The 14,614-nt window shown below is 38.5% G+C and overlaps 1 protein-coding gene across 3 annotated transcripts in view; it reads left to right on the top strand.

Moving 5' to 3' along the window:
* Nucleotides 1-14,614, top strand: part of ARHGAP19 (Rho GTPase activating protein 19) — a 63,154-nt gene that overhangs the window by 27,518 nt on the left and 21,022 nt on the right. For all 3 annotated transcript variants that reach the window (XR_014309291.1, XM_082722148.1, XM_082722149.1), the window contains exons 3-6: nt 563-643; nt 2,290-2,499; nt 4,842-5,068; nt 7,988-8,074. Coding sequence is in view for 2 of the 3 variants with exons in the window: in XM_082722148.1 (XP_082578274.1) it covers nt 563-643; nt 2,290-2,499; nt 4,842-5,068; nt 7,988-8,074 (605 nt within the window). In the remaining variant the exon portion in view is untranslated. The remainder of the gene's footprint in view (nt 1-562; nt 644-2,289; nt 2,500-4,841; nt 5,069-7,987; nt 8,075-14,614) is intronic.

Below are 14,614 nucleotides of genomic sequence, written 5' to 3'. Positions count from 1 at the left end.
ATTATAACAGATCAGGCATATACCAATGTATATGTCATACTTCGACAGTCGTGGTTCTAAATTTTGTTTATTTATTATTCTATTTTAAAGGTTTTATTTATTTATCTTAGAATGCATGTGCTGGAGTGGGGGAGGTGGCATAGGGAGAGGGAAAGAGAGAATCTCATGTACTCTGTGAGAGCTTGAAGGCCAGTGCAGGGCTTGATCTCAGGACCCTGAGATCATACCCTGAGCTGAAACCAAGAGTGGAATGCTCAACTGACTGAGCCACCCAGGCACCTCACTGTTTTTCTTTTAAGTTAAATATCAACACACTAGGTATTGTTACTTAACTAAGAAGATGGTCTTTGCCTTTAAGGAAGCTATGACTAATATTAAACTTGTGGAGAGTTGATTGAGAGTTGTTGAATTTTTGGGTGTACTTCTAGCTTTAAGGTTCTGTTTATTGAATCTGTGAAAGCATTTGCTGAACTGTAATATAGGAGGCGTGAGTGGCTTTAAGAATGATGATTTTATACTATATATGGAAAATATAGCTCTGTCCTGTTGTATGATTTTTTAGAAAAAGGAGTGGTATTTGGATCCCCATTGACGGAGGAAGGCATTGCCCAGATATACCAACTAATTGAGTATCTACACAAAAGTAAGAGTTCTCAAGATTTTATTATTCTTTGTTAATGAAGAATTGTCAGTTTTCTGTTGAAAGCTAACTTCCTTGAGTAAGTAGGTGCCAATGAACAAAAGATACTAACCAATGATAATTTTAGGTGGCATGTTTCTAAATATATCCCCCCCCCCCTTTTTGAAGATTATTATTTATTTATTTGGCAGAGAGAGATCACAAGTAGGCAGAGAGGCAGGCAGAGAGAGAGGGGGAAGCAGGCTCCCTGCTGAGCAGAGACTACCACCCCCCCATGCCCCGCCATGTGGGGCTCTATCCCAGGACCCTGAGATCATGACCTGAGCTGAAGGCAGAGGCTTTAACCCACTGGGCCACCCAGGCTCCCCTAAATATATTCCCTTTTAAATTTCATCTCATATATTGGTTTGTTTTATACTCTCAAAGATGTAGATAAATTAGATAGTATCTATAAAATCACATTTTCTTCTAGACTCAGGCTTTTTTTTTTTTTTCTGGAAAAATAAATTATAAAGAATCATGATCTTTACTCAAGGGACTATGATTTATCACTAAAGATAGTTTTCATCTCTGGAATTCTATAATTAAAATATATTCTTTGCTTAATGCTTATTTATTTTGTGGTGGTCGTGCTGGTTATGTCTTGCTGTAAGTGGTTGGTACAGTTGAGTGTTGTGAAATGTGTGGTGTATGTGATACTTTGACAAATTCAATACAAATGCTTATTTTTGACTTTTTTATGTGGGGCATTCTGGTAGGAGCTAGAGCAGAGGTTGCAAACTGATTTACATTCACATTTTGTTTGGTTGGGAAAGGTTTAAGTAAAAATAAAATCAGTTATCAGTGGGGAATGGGGAATGTCCAGGTTTTTTAATTCTTTGGGTGATAAGAAGATCTAGTATCTTGGGACCCTCCCTCAGCTGGAGCACAAGTATGTACTCTCTAGTTTGTTCTGGTTCCCATTCATTCATTTATTATTATCTGTCTGGCCCTCTAAGGCATTTGAACTTGAACCCCTGAATTAGGGGGCTATACAAAAATAAATATGTACCTAAGTTGAAAACATGAACTCTCATGGTTCTTCCAGATTGAACCAAAACTCTAATTCTCATCTTTCTTAATCCTCTTATATTAGTTTAGAACCTAGTTGGAAGGGAAAAACAGTTCAGTTGGGGTGATCTAAGCTTCTGGGAGTCTCAGTCCGAAAGGTGATCTGACAGGTTAGAATTCTGATTTCTGGGGCAGTGCAGAGACTCTAGATTCATTTTGGACTGAGAAACCATTTATAGGAGCAACAGACTACCACAGATGAATTCATTCCTTCCAGACAAAATCTGAGATAACCAAAGGGAAGGAGCCTTCTAGGAGATTTGGCTTTCTTCCAACTTATTTTTCAAGCTCATTCCAGTCATTGTTTAGGTAAAATTCAGTCTCTGAATGTGCCTAGTCCTGGGCAGACTGTCCCCAAGGCTCAGGGATGTTCAGACAAGTCTCCTTAGAGGCCAGTAGATTTAAAAACTTTTCTGGGAAATGGGGAGAAAACCTCCTTCAAGGTCTTTATAAAAGGTTTTATAAGCATAGTCTTTTAGATGACTTATTTTAATTGTGACTTCTTTTTGCATGTCCTCTGTTTTTTCCATGCTAAACAGACTTGAGAGTAGAGGGTTTGTTTAGAGTTCCAGGGAATAGTGTCCGACAGCAGATTTTAAGAGATGCTCTCAATAATGGAACTGATATTGACTTGGAATCAGGGGAGTTTCATTCAAATGACGTTGCTACCTTGCTGAAGATGTTTCTGGGAGAGCTACCTGAGCCCCTGCTGACTCATAAACATTTCCATGCACACCTCAAAATTGCTGGTGAGTATAGGGGGTGAGAAGGAGGTGTAAATGAATACATTTCTTTGGATTGAGTAAAGTCGTTTGGCATTTTCTGTTGTTTGTAACCCATAGCAGTACTTCTGCCAAAATTGGTTAAGACTTCATGGTATTTTGGGCTCTCTGGGTAGTATTGGCTAATTAGGTTTTCAGGTGTTTTTCTTGCTAAATCAGCTTCTTTGATGATAAATTCTGGGTTTTATTTATTCTTGTATCCCTGATGAGTCACAAAGCATTGTGCTTTGAATATTTTAGTTGCTTAATAAATGAATGCTTTTCTGTGGATTGATTCACGTACCTGAGGTGGTTGCAGGTTTGTTATATTTGCAGTGGTTTGGGGCTTTAGCTAAGTCTTAATATGGCTCAGTTGAGATCATCTGTAATCTTGGAAACTTGTTTCGTGAAAATAATTTTATTTGTTTTCTAAATAAGCAGTACATTCACACGGTTCAAAATTCAAAAGATTCATAAAAGTATAGAACAAAAAGCCCCTCTCCCACCTCTGTTTCCCAATACCCAGTTTTTCTTCCTGGAGGCAACCAGGGCAATTGATTTTTAGTGTATCCTTTCAGAGGTATTTTACACATTTACAAACAAATACTTACATATATTCTTTTTCTCTCGTGGATGTTCCATTTTCAGCTCATATTTCCCTCATTCTCTTTTATGTCTGTGCGGTGGGGAATTCATTCTTAGACTGCAGAGCTCTTAGGTTGCTATAGGCACTCAGAGCACGGGGCATCAGAATCCGTACTGCATTTACTTGGTTTCTGCCCTTGGCCATTTTCCTCTTTCTTTCTAATTTTAAGGAAAATATAAGTTTTTCTGTTGAGTAATGTTTACTACTTTTTTTTTTTTTAAGATTTTATTTATTTATTTGTCAGAGAGAGAGAGGGAGGGAGGGGGAGTGCACAAGGCAGGGGAGCTGCAGGCAGAGGGAGAAACAGACTTCCTGCTGAGCAAGGAGCCTGATGTGGGACTCCATCGTAGGACCCTGGGATCACTACCGGAGCTGAAGGCAGACTTTCAGGTGGTTGAGCCCCCCAGGTGTCCCTAATTTTTACTACTTAAAAAACTAGCTTTGAATTTGTAAAATCTCATAAGGGTAGATTTGTTTTTTTTTTTTAGCACTCTCAGTGGCAATCTGAATTATACAAATGAATAAATACTATTAGAATGTTATATAACTTTATAATTATTTTGGAGAGAAATAAAGTTGGATTTCGAAAAAGATATAGAAAATGTGATACTTTTTTTATAAGTGTTAACATGAAGAATGCTTATTCTGTTCACTTTTCTGTTGAGTTAATTTAGTGCAATATTTGAAATCCTCTGCTCCCCCACCCCATGACTCACTGTTCCTTGTGATCATATTGAGGTGTGGCACAATTGTAGCATTTGGTATGCCTTGCTGATAACTGGAAGGGATTTTTGTTTTCAGTTTCATGTTAACAGAATAGTTTTTAGAAATATTGTCTGCCTTTCCTAAACTTGGAATTATTATTGAAGTTAAATAGTTTAAAACACAACACAGCATAATCATTTTCAGGATTTGGAATTATATCCAAATGGTTATTTGTGACCTTTGAAGTTCTGATTATCAAGGGGACTGTTTTTATTGATAATGTGTGTAGCTTCTTTGGGGAGAAACAGTGATTCTGATTCCATGGGGGAGCTGTGTGGATCATCCTCCTATTCCCACATAATTCATTGTCATATTTCTGCTAACAGTAAAATGTCTGGGTAAGGAAAAGTGAGGGGGTGGCATTGTCAAAGATCTGTGTGGACATGTTTTTGTTTCTCTGTATCCCTAAGAATATTTATCTAGGAATGGAATTGCTGGGTCATATGGTAACACTATGTTTAGCTTTCTGAGGAACTGCCAAACTGTCTTCCGAAATGCACCATTTTACGTTCCTACCAGCAATGTAGGAGGGTTTAATTTTCTCATCATTCTTGCCAACACTTGTTATTTTCAGTTTGTTGGTTATGCCATACTAGTGGGTATAAAGTAGTATCTTATTGTGGTTTTAATTTACTTTTCCCTGATAGCTAGTGATATAGAATATACAAATGCTTATTGGCCGTTTGTATATCTTCTTTGGAGAAATGTTTTTTCAAGTCTTGTGCCTATTTAAAATTTTTATTATTTTTTTTATTATTGAATACTGACACTATTATATTTTGTTATAATCTGTGTTTATGCCTGATTCTTTTTTTCATTCTTTTTTGGATTGGAGTTGAGGGGAGGATAATAGTAGGCATGTTGATTTTTCTTCCTTGTATTTTCTCCCTCCTTTGCAATCATTTCTTTTGTCCTCAAGATTTGATGCAGTTTGATGATAAAGGAAACAAGACCAATGTTCCAGATAAGGAGCGGCAAATTGAGGCTCTCCAGTTGCTCTTCCTCATTCTCCCTCCACCCAATCGTAACTTGCTGAAGTTACTGCTTGATCTCCTGTACCAGACAGCAAAGAAACAAGACAAGAATAAGATGTCTGCCTATAACCTTGCCCTTATGTTTGCACCCCATGTCCTGTGGCCGAAAAATGTGAGTGTTGAGGGGAAGAGCAAAGATTGCTTGGTTTTCTTGGGGTTGGCCTCATCTTGGGGCTGTACCTTGGTGAGGTTATCAAGGGTCCAAGGTCTACTCTTCAGCTTTACAATGTTAGGAACATACTTTGTTAGTTCATTTGGGAGTCATTAAACTTGAAGGGGCCAATTCTTGTAACCTCATGTATAAATCAATCTCTGATAAACTTGAAAGATAATTTATTAATGGAAGCTCTTAGTAGAAAATTGTAGCTACTAACTAAACTAGAATACTCATTTTGGCTGGTCATATTCCTTCTTAACAGGAAGGGCTTTTGAAAAATTAGGTTGATTTCTGAAGATTGTGTAGTATAAACTTAGACTAGAACCATATAGTTTTGTTTTTTTTCTTTTTAAAAAAAATTTTTTTTTTGAGATTTTATTTATTTTTCAGGGATAGAGGGAGAGAGAGCGAGCGAGCATAGGCAGACAGAGAGGCAGGCAGAGGCAGAGGGAGAAGCAGGCTCCCTGCCGAGCAAGGAGCCTGATGTGGGACTTGATCCCAGGACACTGGGATCATGACCTGAGCCGAAGGCAGCGCTTAACCAACTGAGCCACCCAGGCATCCCAAGAACCATATAGTTTTACAGGATAATGTCACTAAGCTTTTAGGTAAGATGATATAGAACAGTCCTGCCTTATCCTGACTTTTCTATTTCTTGTAGATATGCTTTCCTTGGAAAAAGCTGAATGTGTTTTTTATTATTGAGACCATGGCTTTCTCAGTGACTTAAGTGAGAAATAAATTATTAAAAGTCTTTTGAACTAATTTTTGACCTGGAGGCATGTAGCTTTAGGTTCCTTTATGTTCCTGCCCATATATATATAATATATATATATATATATATATATATATATATATATATATATATATATATATGAGGTAAGTGATAAAGTACTAATTTATGCCCAGTTTACAGAAGAAGAGCCTAAGTATAAAAAAGGCAAAGGATGGGCACCTGGGTGGCTCAGTGGGTTAAGCCTCCGCCTTCAGCTCGGGTCATGATCTCAGGGTCCTGGGATATATATTTATATATATATATATTTATATATATTATATATATATAAATACATAATATATTTTAAGATTTTATTTGTTTATTTGACAGAGAGGGAGGCAGGGAGGGAACATGAGCAGGGTGAGGGGCAGAGGGACAAGCAGACTTGCAGCTGAGGAGGGAGCCTGATGCAGAGCTCAGTCCTGAGACTCCGGGGTCATGACCTGAGCCAAGGCAGATGCCCAGCTGACTGAGCCACACAGGTGCCCCTGTTCCTGCCCATTCATAATGTGGGTTTTATTGCATGATGGAATTGGAAGCCAGAATATTTGGGTTAGAAGCTGCAAACCAGCTATATTATCTGTGTCTTTGCCCCTTCCCTTTTTTTTTAAGGTTTTATTTATTTGGCACACACACAGAGAAATCACAAGTAGGCAGAGAGGCAGGCAGAGAGAGGGGGAAGCAGGTTCTTCGTTGAGCAGAGAGCCTGATGCGGGACTTGATCCCAGGACCCTGAGATCATGACCCGAGCTGAAGGCGGAGGCTTAACCCACTGAGCCACCCAGGTGCCCATCCTTTGCCTTTTTTATACTTAGGCTCTTCTTCTGTAAACTGGGCATAAATTAGTACTTTATCACTTACCTCATAAGGTTGTTGGACTAGAAATAGATAGGGTATGGTGACTTATAAAGGATTTTTGGGATTATAAAAAATGAGAAAAGGAAGATTAAGGAGAGCAGTTGTGGAATGCCTGGTTGGCTCAGTCAGTAGAGCTTGCTGAAACTTGATCTTGGGTCCTGAGTTCCAGCCACACAGTGGGCTCATGGAGTTTACTTTACCAAAAAAAAAAAAAGGGAAAGGAGTAGTATCCAATATTTTACATAACAAGTAACGAGTGAAAAAAATGTGATCTTCTAGGCCAGGAAGAACCTCTGCCCAGACAAAGGTTTCTGGGGAGGTGGGTAAGAATAAAAGGACACACCAACATTTGTCTGTATTAAGGAGGTCAAGCCTCCTAATGAAAGAATTTTAGAACCAGCCAGCTGAAATTATGAAAAAAGTGAGTAATCTCTGCCTATAAAAAAATATTAAGAGATCTTGGTAAAAGCAAACAGATTAAGTAACAGAGATATGAGGCTTTGGGATAGTAGAGATGCTCAAGTGCTCTTTTTTAGAGGCAGGAGAAACAAGAAGAAAATTAATGAACTTATGTGTTTTTAAGAAACAGATGTCACCTTTGGTATCAACTAGTAGTGACAGTTCTCTCACCTTTTGGAGAAACTCCAGTTTCTCTGAAGAGGCAGTGTCTTTGATGGTTGGTATAGATTCCATTCTTCCTGCCCATTTTGAATCCCAGACTAGATGCTCTTTAGCAGCTCTGCTTGCATGTATAATTCTCGAGCAGAATTAGGAAACAAAGATTGTTTTTCAAGGATTTTTTGGTAACTTCAGGGATACCTGGTTTCTCTTAGGTTATGTCATTTTCAGTAGAAACCCTGCTGAACCAAAAGGCCTTTCCAGAATTAAACATTATATTAGAAGCACTGTTGTTAGGGAAAAAAAGCCACTGTATCTTTGAAAAAATAAGCTTATTGGTAAGTAAATGGAGTATCTATTCCATTTCCCAGCTCTTTTTTAATTTTTTTAAAGATTTTATTTATTATTTATTTGACAGATAGAGATCACAAGTAGGCAGGCAGAGAAAGAGAGAGGAGGAAGCAGGCTCCCCTCTGAGCGGAGAGCCTGATATGGGACTTGATCGCAGGACCCTGGGATCATGACCGGAGCCGAAGGCAGAGACTTTAACCCACTGAGCCACCCAGGCGCCCCCATTTCCCAGCTCTTAATCCCCCTCTTTTGATTTCTTTTCCTCTGAATAGGTCACTGCAAATGACCTTCAAGAAAATATCACAAAGTTAAACAATGGGATGGCTTTTATGATCAAACACTCCCAGAAACTTTTTAAGGTAAGTAAGGGCTGGGATTTGGGTGGTAACAAGATAAGGAGGTTGAAGCATGGTGGGATTCTCATCAGGGATGTAAGGATGACAACCAAAAAGGTCCTGATTGGGACTTGAAACCAGGTTGGACAGTGGCAAAACCCAGAGAAAATAGCCAAGGTGAGGAGGAATAGGAAGGTATCTGGAGACTGAGTAGGTTAATTGGCTCCACTGAGTCATTTTTCCTTTTTCATGAAAGCCGGTGTGTATTGGCAGTTGGGTGAATTTATCCTGCCTGCTTCCTGTCAGTAGGATTTTGAGGCTCTGACAGTCTCTTTTCATTTTGTACCTTGTCCCTTTTAGTCCAAACTGTCAATGTTTCTGGCCACATAATTTTCTCAACTTTGTGGTTCTATGGATTTCAGAGGGAGTCACTCCATTATACAAAACCCACATATACAGATCTTTTGAAGACAAACCCTTTTCTACCATGGTCTCCTGGTGAGAAGACTGAGGAATAGTACCTTTTCTGCTTCCTAGAGGCCCTCTCATTTGATTGAGACAATCTTTATTCTCTTGAAAGGGCCCTTTGTATGACTGGAAATTTTGACCTTTTGATGTTTCTAAGATTCAAACAAAAAGTTGCACAGTCATATTCTTGGTCTTTTCTGTAGAGCAAACTTTCCTGATAGTGAATTTCTCAATTGTAGTGTCTTGCCATCTGGAAAAGCTGAGAATTGAGAGAGAATTGACTAAGTTCTTCATATAAGTGGAATCACACTTCTTGTGATTAGCTTATTTCACTTGGCATGTTTTCAAGGTTCATCCACGTTGTAGTATTTGTCACAATTTCCTTCCTTTTTTAAGGATGAGTAATATCCCTTTCATTGTATATATCACATTTGCTTATCATTTATCTGTTGAGGACACTTGGGTTGCTCCCATGTTTTAGCTCCTGTGGATAATGCTGCTATGAACATGGGTATACAAATATCTTTTTTGAGACACTCCTTTTTTTTTTTTTTTTTTAAGATTTTATTTATTTATTTGACAGACAGAGATCACAAGTAGGCAGAGAGGCAGGCAGAGAGAGAGGAGGAAGCAGATTCCCCGCCGAGCAGAGAGCCTCATGCAGGGCTGGATCCCAGAACCCTAGGATCGTGGTCTGAGCCAAAGGCAGAGGCTTTAACCCCCTGAGCCACCCAAGTGCCCCAAGACACTGCTTTTACTTTTAATTCTTTTGGGTATCTAGAAGTGGAATTGCCAGATTACATGGTAATTCTCACTGAACTGCCATACTGTTTTCTATAGTGACTGTATCATTTTACATTCCTGCCAGTGATGTACAAGATTTCCCATTTCTTCACATCCTTACCAACAGTTATTTTGTTATTTTGTGGGTTTTTTTGGTGATAGTTATGAGGTGGTATCTCATTGTAGTTTTGATTTGCATTTCCTTAATGATTTGTGAGTCGTTGAGCATCTTCACGTGCTTATTGCTTGTTTGCTTGTCTTCTTTGGAGAAATGTCTGTTCAAGGCCTTTGCCCATTTTGAAATTGGGTTGCTCTTTTATTGTTGAGTTGTAGGAATTCTTCATATATATCTGGATAGATGTATGATGTGCAAATATTGCCTCCCATTCTGTGGGTTGCCTTTTTACTCAGTTAATAGAGTCTTGGTACACAAAATTGGAAATTTTTTGTGAAGTCTCCCATTTGTTTATTTTTTTCCTTTTGTTGACTCTGCCTTTTGTGTCACATCTAAGAAATCACTGCCAAATCCAGTGCTGCAAAACTTTTGTTGTATGCTTTTTAAAAATTTTTTTTAGTTTTCGGTCTTATATTTAGGTTATGAATCTATTTTGAGATAATTTTCCTATATGGTATTAAGTAAGTGCCAGCCTTATTCTTTTGCTATGGATATCTAGTTTTCCCAGCATCATTTGTTGAAAATCTGTCCTTTTCCCATTGAATAGTCTTGGCATTCTTATTGAAACTCATTTGACCATATGTGTGAGGGTTTATTTCTGGACTCTCTGTTCTATACAGTTAGTCTATATGTTTGTCTTTATACTGGTAGCATACTATTGTGATGACTATAGTTCTGTAGTATGCAGGGTGTGAACATAGAGGCCATCCTAGGATTTATTGACTGTAGGATGGTGAGTGATCCAGAGTCCAGAGTTTAGAAATGAAAAATCAGAATCTTAATAGGCTGGCAAACAGAGGGCTGCATCACAGGCTTGGGTGCTCAGGTCAAAGATTTTCATCCATTAGAGGTCAAGATCTAGATAAGTGGATTAGAACAGTAGATAAAGGACAACAGGACAAAGAATGTTTTTTGTTTTATTTTGTTTTTATAATTATATTTTACTTTCTTAAAGGTTTTGAAAGAGAGCACGAGTGGGGGGAGGGGCAGAGGGAGAGAGAGCAGCAGATTCCTGGCTAAGCAAGGAACCCAATGTGGGGCTCGATCCCAGGACCCCGGGATCCTAACCTGAGCTGAAGGTAGATGCTTAACCAGCTGAGCCACCAGGCACCCCATGTTTTGCTTTGTTTTTAGAGAGAGTGACTTTAGGGGGCAGAACTGTTTTTGTTTTTTCTTTTTTTTTTTTTTTTTATTTTAACTTTTTAAAAAGTAATCTCTACACCCAACACGGGGCCTGAACTCACAACCCCAAAATCAAAAGTCGCATGCTCCACTGACTGAGCCACCAGACACCTGTTTTTTTTTTAAAAGTGAATTTCGTAGAATAAGTGGGTATGGGCTCTGTCATAGTTTTGTTTGGAGGAAATTTCTTTTGGTTTTGAGCTCTGCCTTTATAGTTTACCAAGGTAAAAATTAAATTAGTCTTTAAGTGTCTGCCTTCAGCTCAGGTCAAGCCCTGGGTAGGACTCCCTGATGGCGGGAAGCCTCCTTCTCCCTCTCCCACTCCCCCCACTTTTGTTCCCTCTCTTGCTGTCTCTCCGTCAAATATAAATAAAATCTTAAAAAGAAAATTGAACTGTAGGTGTCTTAAGGTTTTTGTCTCAAGACTCTTTTTTTAAAACTTCATTCTGAAATTTTTCAAATATAGATAAAAGTTGTAAAACATTGAACACTCACTGTTCTGAGGTTCAACAAATGTTACCATTTGCCATATCTGCTTTATCTTATTCCATATATTCATTTTTGTTTGTTTGTTTTATTTTTGGCTGAACCCCCGATGGTAAATTGCAGACATCGTAATACTTCATATATAAATACTGAAGCATGGGGCGCCTGGGTGGCTCAGTGGTTAAGCTGCTGCCTTTGGCTTAGGTCATGATCTCAGGGTCCTGGGATCGAGTCCCGCATCGGGCTCTCTGCTCAGCAGGGAGCCTGCTTCCTCCTCTCTCTCTCTCTGCCTGCCTCTCTGCCTACTTGTGATTTCTGTCAAATAAATAAATAAAATCTTTAAAAAAAAAATACTGAAGCATGCATCTTCTGCGAACATTCTCCTAATAGTCACAGTACCATTATCCTAAGAAGATTAATAAGAATTGCGTATTAGCTAATATTCAGTCCAGATTCAAATTCCCCCAGTAAATCCTAAGAGTGTATTTCATAGCTGCTGTTTTTAATAACATAAGGTAATGGAGGTTTATATATTGCTTTTGATTATCATACTTTTTTTATTTTTAAGATTTTATTTATTTATTTGACAGACAGAGATCACAAGTAGGCAGAGAGGTAGGCAGAGAGAGAGAGGAGGAAGCAGGCTCCCTGCTGAACAGAGAGCCCGATGTGGGGCTGGATCCCAGGACTCTGGGATCATGACCGGAGCTGAAGGCAGAGGTTTTAACCCACTGAGCCACCCAGGCACCCCTGATTTTCACACTTTTAATCTGGAACAGTCCTGATGCTTTTCCTTCATGTCATTGATTTGTTGACGCATACAGGCCAATTGAGTTATAGAATATTCCATATCCTAAATTTGTCTTCTTGTTTTCTCAAGGTTATTTGACTTGTTCTCTGTCCCTTTTTTTTGTAGTTCCTGTAAACTGTAAGTTAGGTCTAGAGGCTTGATTAGATTCACGTTAAAGGTATTTGGGGAAGCTTCACAGCTGGTGTTTGTGTACATCGTATTGCGTCAGATTGCATCACATTAGGAGGTGCAGGATGTCAGATTGTCTCCCTCTCAGGGATGCTAATTTTGCTAACTGCCACATCTCTCAGTTATAAAGGTATACTTCTCTCTTCGCAATTAGTAAGTAACCTGGACGGTGATTACCTAATGTAATAATTTTAGCATCCATTGATAATCCTGTTGGAATCTATGATTATATTGGGTATTACAAAATAGTTGCTTTCTAATTCTACTGTTTAATCTTTATTAGTTGACTTTTTTCTTTGGAAGAGAGCTTTCCTTTCTTCTGTTTCTATAGACTCATAGGCTTGTAGTTACTCAAAATCTTAAGTCAATTTCAGTTCATTTTAATTTTCAACTTGTCTCATATTTGGCCAGTGAGAGCCCTGGCAAGCTCTTCCTGCTCTGTCTCTTTGACAGGATTCCATTAGTCTGTTTCCTTCCTGGCATAAAAATGTCCCCAGCTCACTTTGCATTTGCTCTGCCCTGGGCCTGGAATCACTTATTTTCTTCAAGGAGCCCTGGTTTCTTTGAGTGACACTAGTTACACTCATTGTTTCTGGAGTATCATTGCATTTAGTCTCTGTGAGGGCAAGAAGTAGATTAAAATTCTTTTTAAAAAGAAATGATTAGTTCATTTTTTTTAAAGATTTTAAAAAAAAATTTATTTGACAGAGATCACAAGTAGGCAGAGAGGCAGGCAGAGAGAGAGAGATGGGGGGAAGCAGGCTCACTGCTGAGCAGAGAGCCCAATGCGGTGCTCCATCCCAGGATCCTGGGATCATGACCTGAGCTAAAGGCAGAGGCTTTAACCCACTGAGCCGCCCAGGTGCCCCTAATTGTATTTTTTTGAATCTGTAGAATATTTATATGGTTCAAAAGTCTAAACTTCACAAAAAGGTGTACTTAGATAAATCTCAGTCATTGTCCTAACCATTTTCATGATTTTCTCATTTATATCCTGGTTCCCTTTGTGTTTCTTTTTTAAAAAAAATTTTTTTTAATTTTTTAAAGATTTTATTTATTTATTTGACAGACAGAGGTCATAAATAGGCAGAGAGGCAGGCAGAGAGAGAGAGAGGGGGAAGCAGGCTCCCTGCTGAGCAGAGAGCCTGATGTGGGACTCGATCCCATAACCCTGAGATCATAACCTGAGTCAAAGGCAGAGGCTTAACCCACTGAGCCACCCAAGCGACCCTTGTGTTTTTTTTTGTAAAAACAAATAAGTGTGTATGTGTATGTATGTTCCTATTTCCTCTTCTTTCTTACACAGGTACTTTATATACTGTTTCTAACTTGTCTCACTCAACAGTAGATATTGGAAATTACTCCTATTAGTTCATAAAGTCTTTTTTCTGTCCCTTACTCCCTCTCTTCTTTCTTATTTATTTATTTATTTATGAGTAAAGCAATAGAAGTTTATTAAGTGAATATACAGAAAAAGCTCTGAAGAGTGAGAAGGGTCCCGACAGGGCTGCCCTCTTCTTTCACTTTTTTTTTTTTTAATTAATTTACTTACTTGACAGACAGAGATCACAAGTAGGTGGAGAGGCAGGCAGAGAGAGAGAGAGGAGGAAGCAGGCTCCCCGCTGAGCAGAAAGCCTGATGCGGGGCTCCATCCCAGGATACTGAGATCATGACCTGAGCCGAAGGCAGAGACTTAACCCACTGAGCCACCCAGAAGCCCCTCTTCTTTCATTTTTAATGACTAGATAGTCATGTGTTATATGGATGTTTAAAAATTCACTTCAACCAGTTCTCTATTAATAGATGTTTAGGTTGTATTTAATCTTCGATTAATATCATCCAAGTATGTTTTTGATTTCTGGAGATATATCATCAGGATGGTTTTCCAAAAGTGAGATTTCTGGGTTTAAGGGTAAATGCAAATGTAATTTTCTTAGATGTTACCGAATTCTCTCCCATAGCAGTTGTATTATTTGACAGTTCTGCTGGGATTGATTCAGGGTATGGTGTCATAGAATTCTGTGCAATGTATCAATAAACTAAATTCTTTCTTTTCTCTTGTTACCCCATAGTAATTCTAAATGGTATTTTCTGTACAGTGATTTTAAAATGTGACTTAGGGACCACTTGTAATTTGTAAGGTTTTTTTTTTTTCTTTTTCTTTTTTTAAAGATTTCTTTCTTTAGAAAGAGCATATGTGTGAATGTGGAGGGGCAGTGGAAGAGAAACTCAAGCAGACTCCCCACTGAACTTGGAGCCCCACATGGGGCTCAGTCCCAGGTCTCTGAGATCATGGCCTGAGCTGGAATCAAGAGCTGCCTGCTTAACTGACTGAACCACCAAAGTGCCCCTTTTGGAGTAGTTTTTGTCAAAGATAAACATTACTACAAATGTCTGTATTTTTGTTTCTGGCTCATTTGAGTATATACATGCCATATTTGATTTTTTAAACTATAGTACTATCTTTTCAAAAACAGTTTTCCTATCAGAA

This window comes from Mustela nivalis, assembly GCF_964662115.1.
Source record: "Mustela nivalis genome assembly, chromosome: 2".
NCBI classification, from domain to species: domain Eukaryota; kingdom Metazoa; phylum Chordata; class Mammalia; order Carnivora; family Mustelidae; genus Mustela; species Mustela nivalis.
Note: the sequence above shows the minus strand (reverse complement) of the source record. Positions and strands in the feature narration are given on the sequence as shown.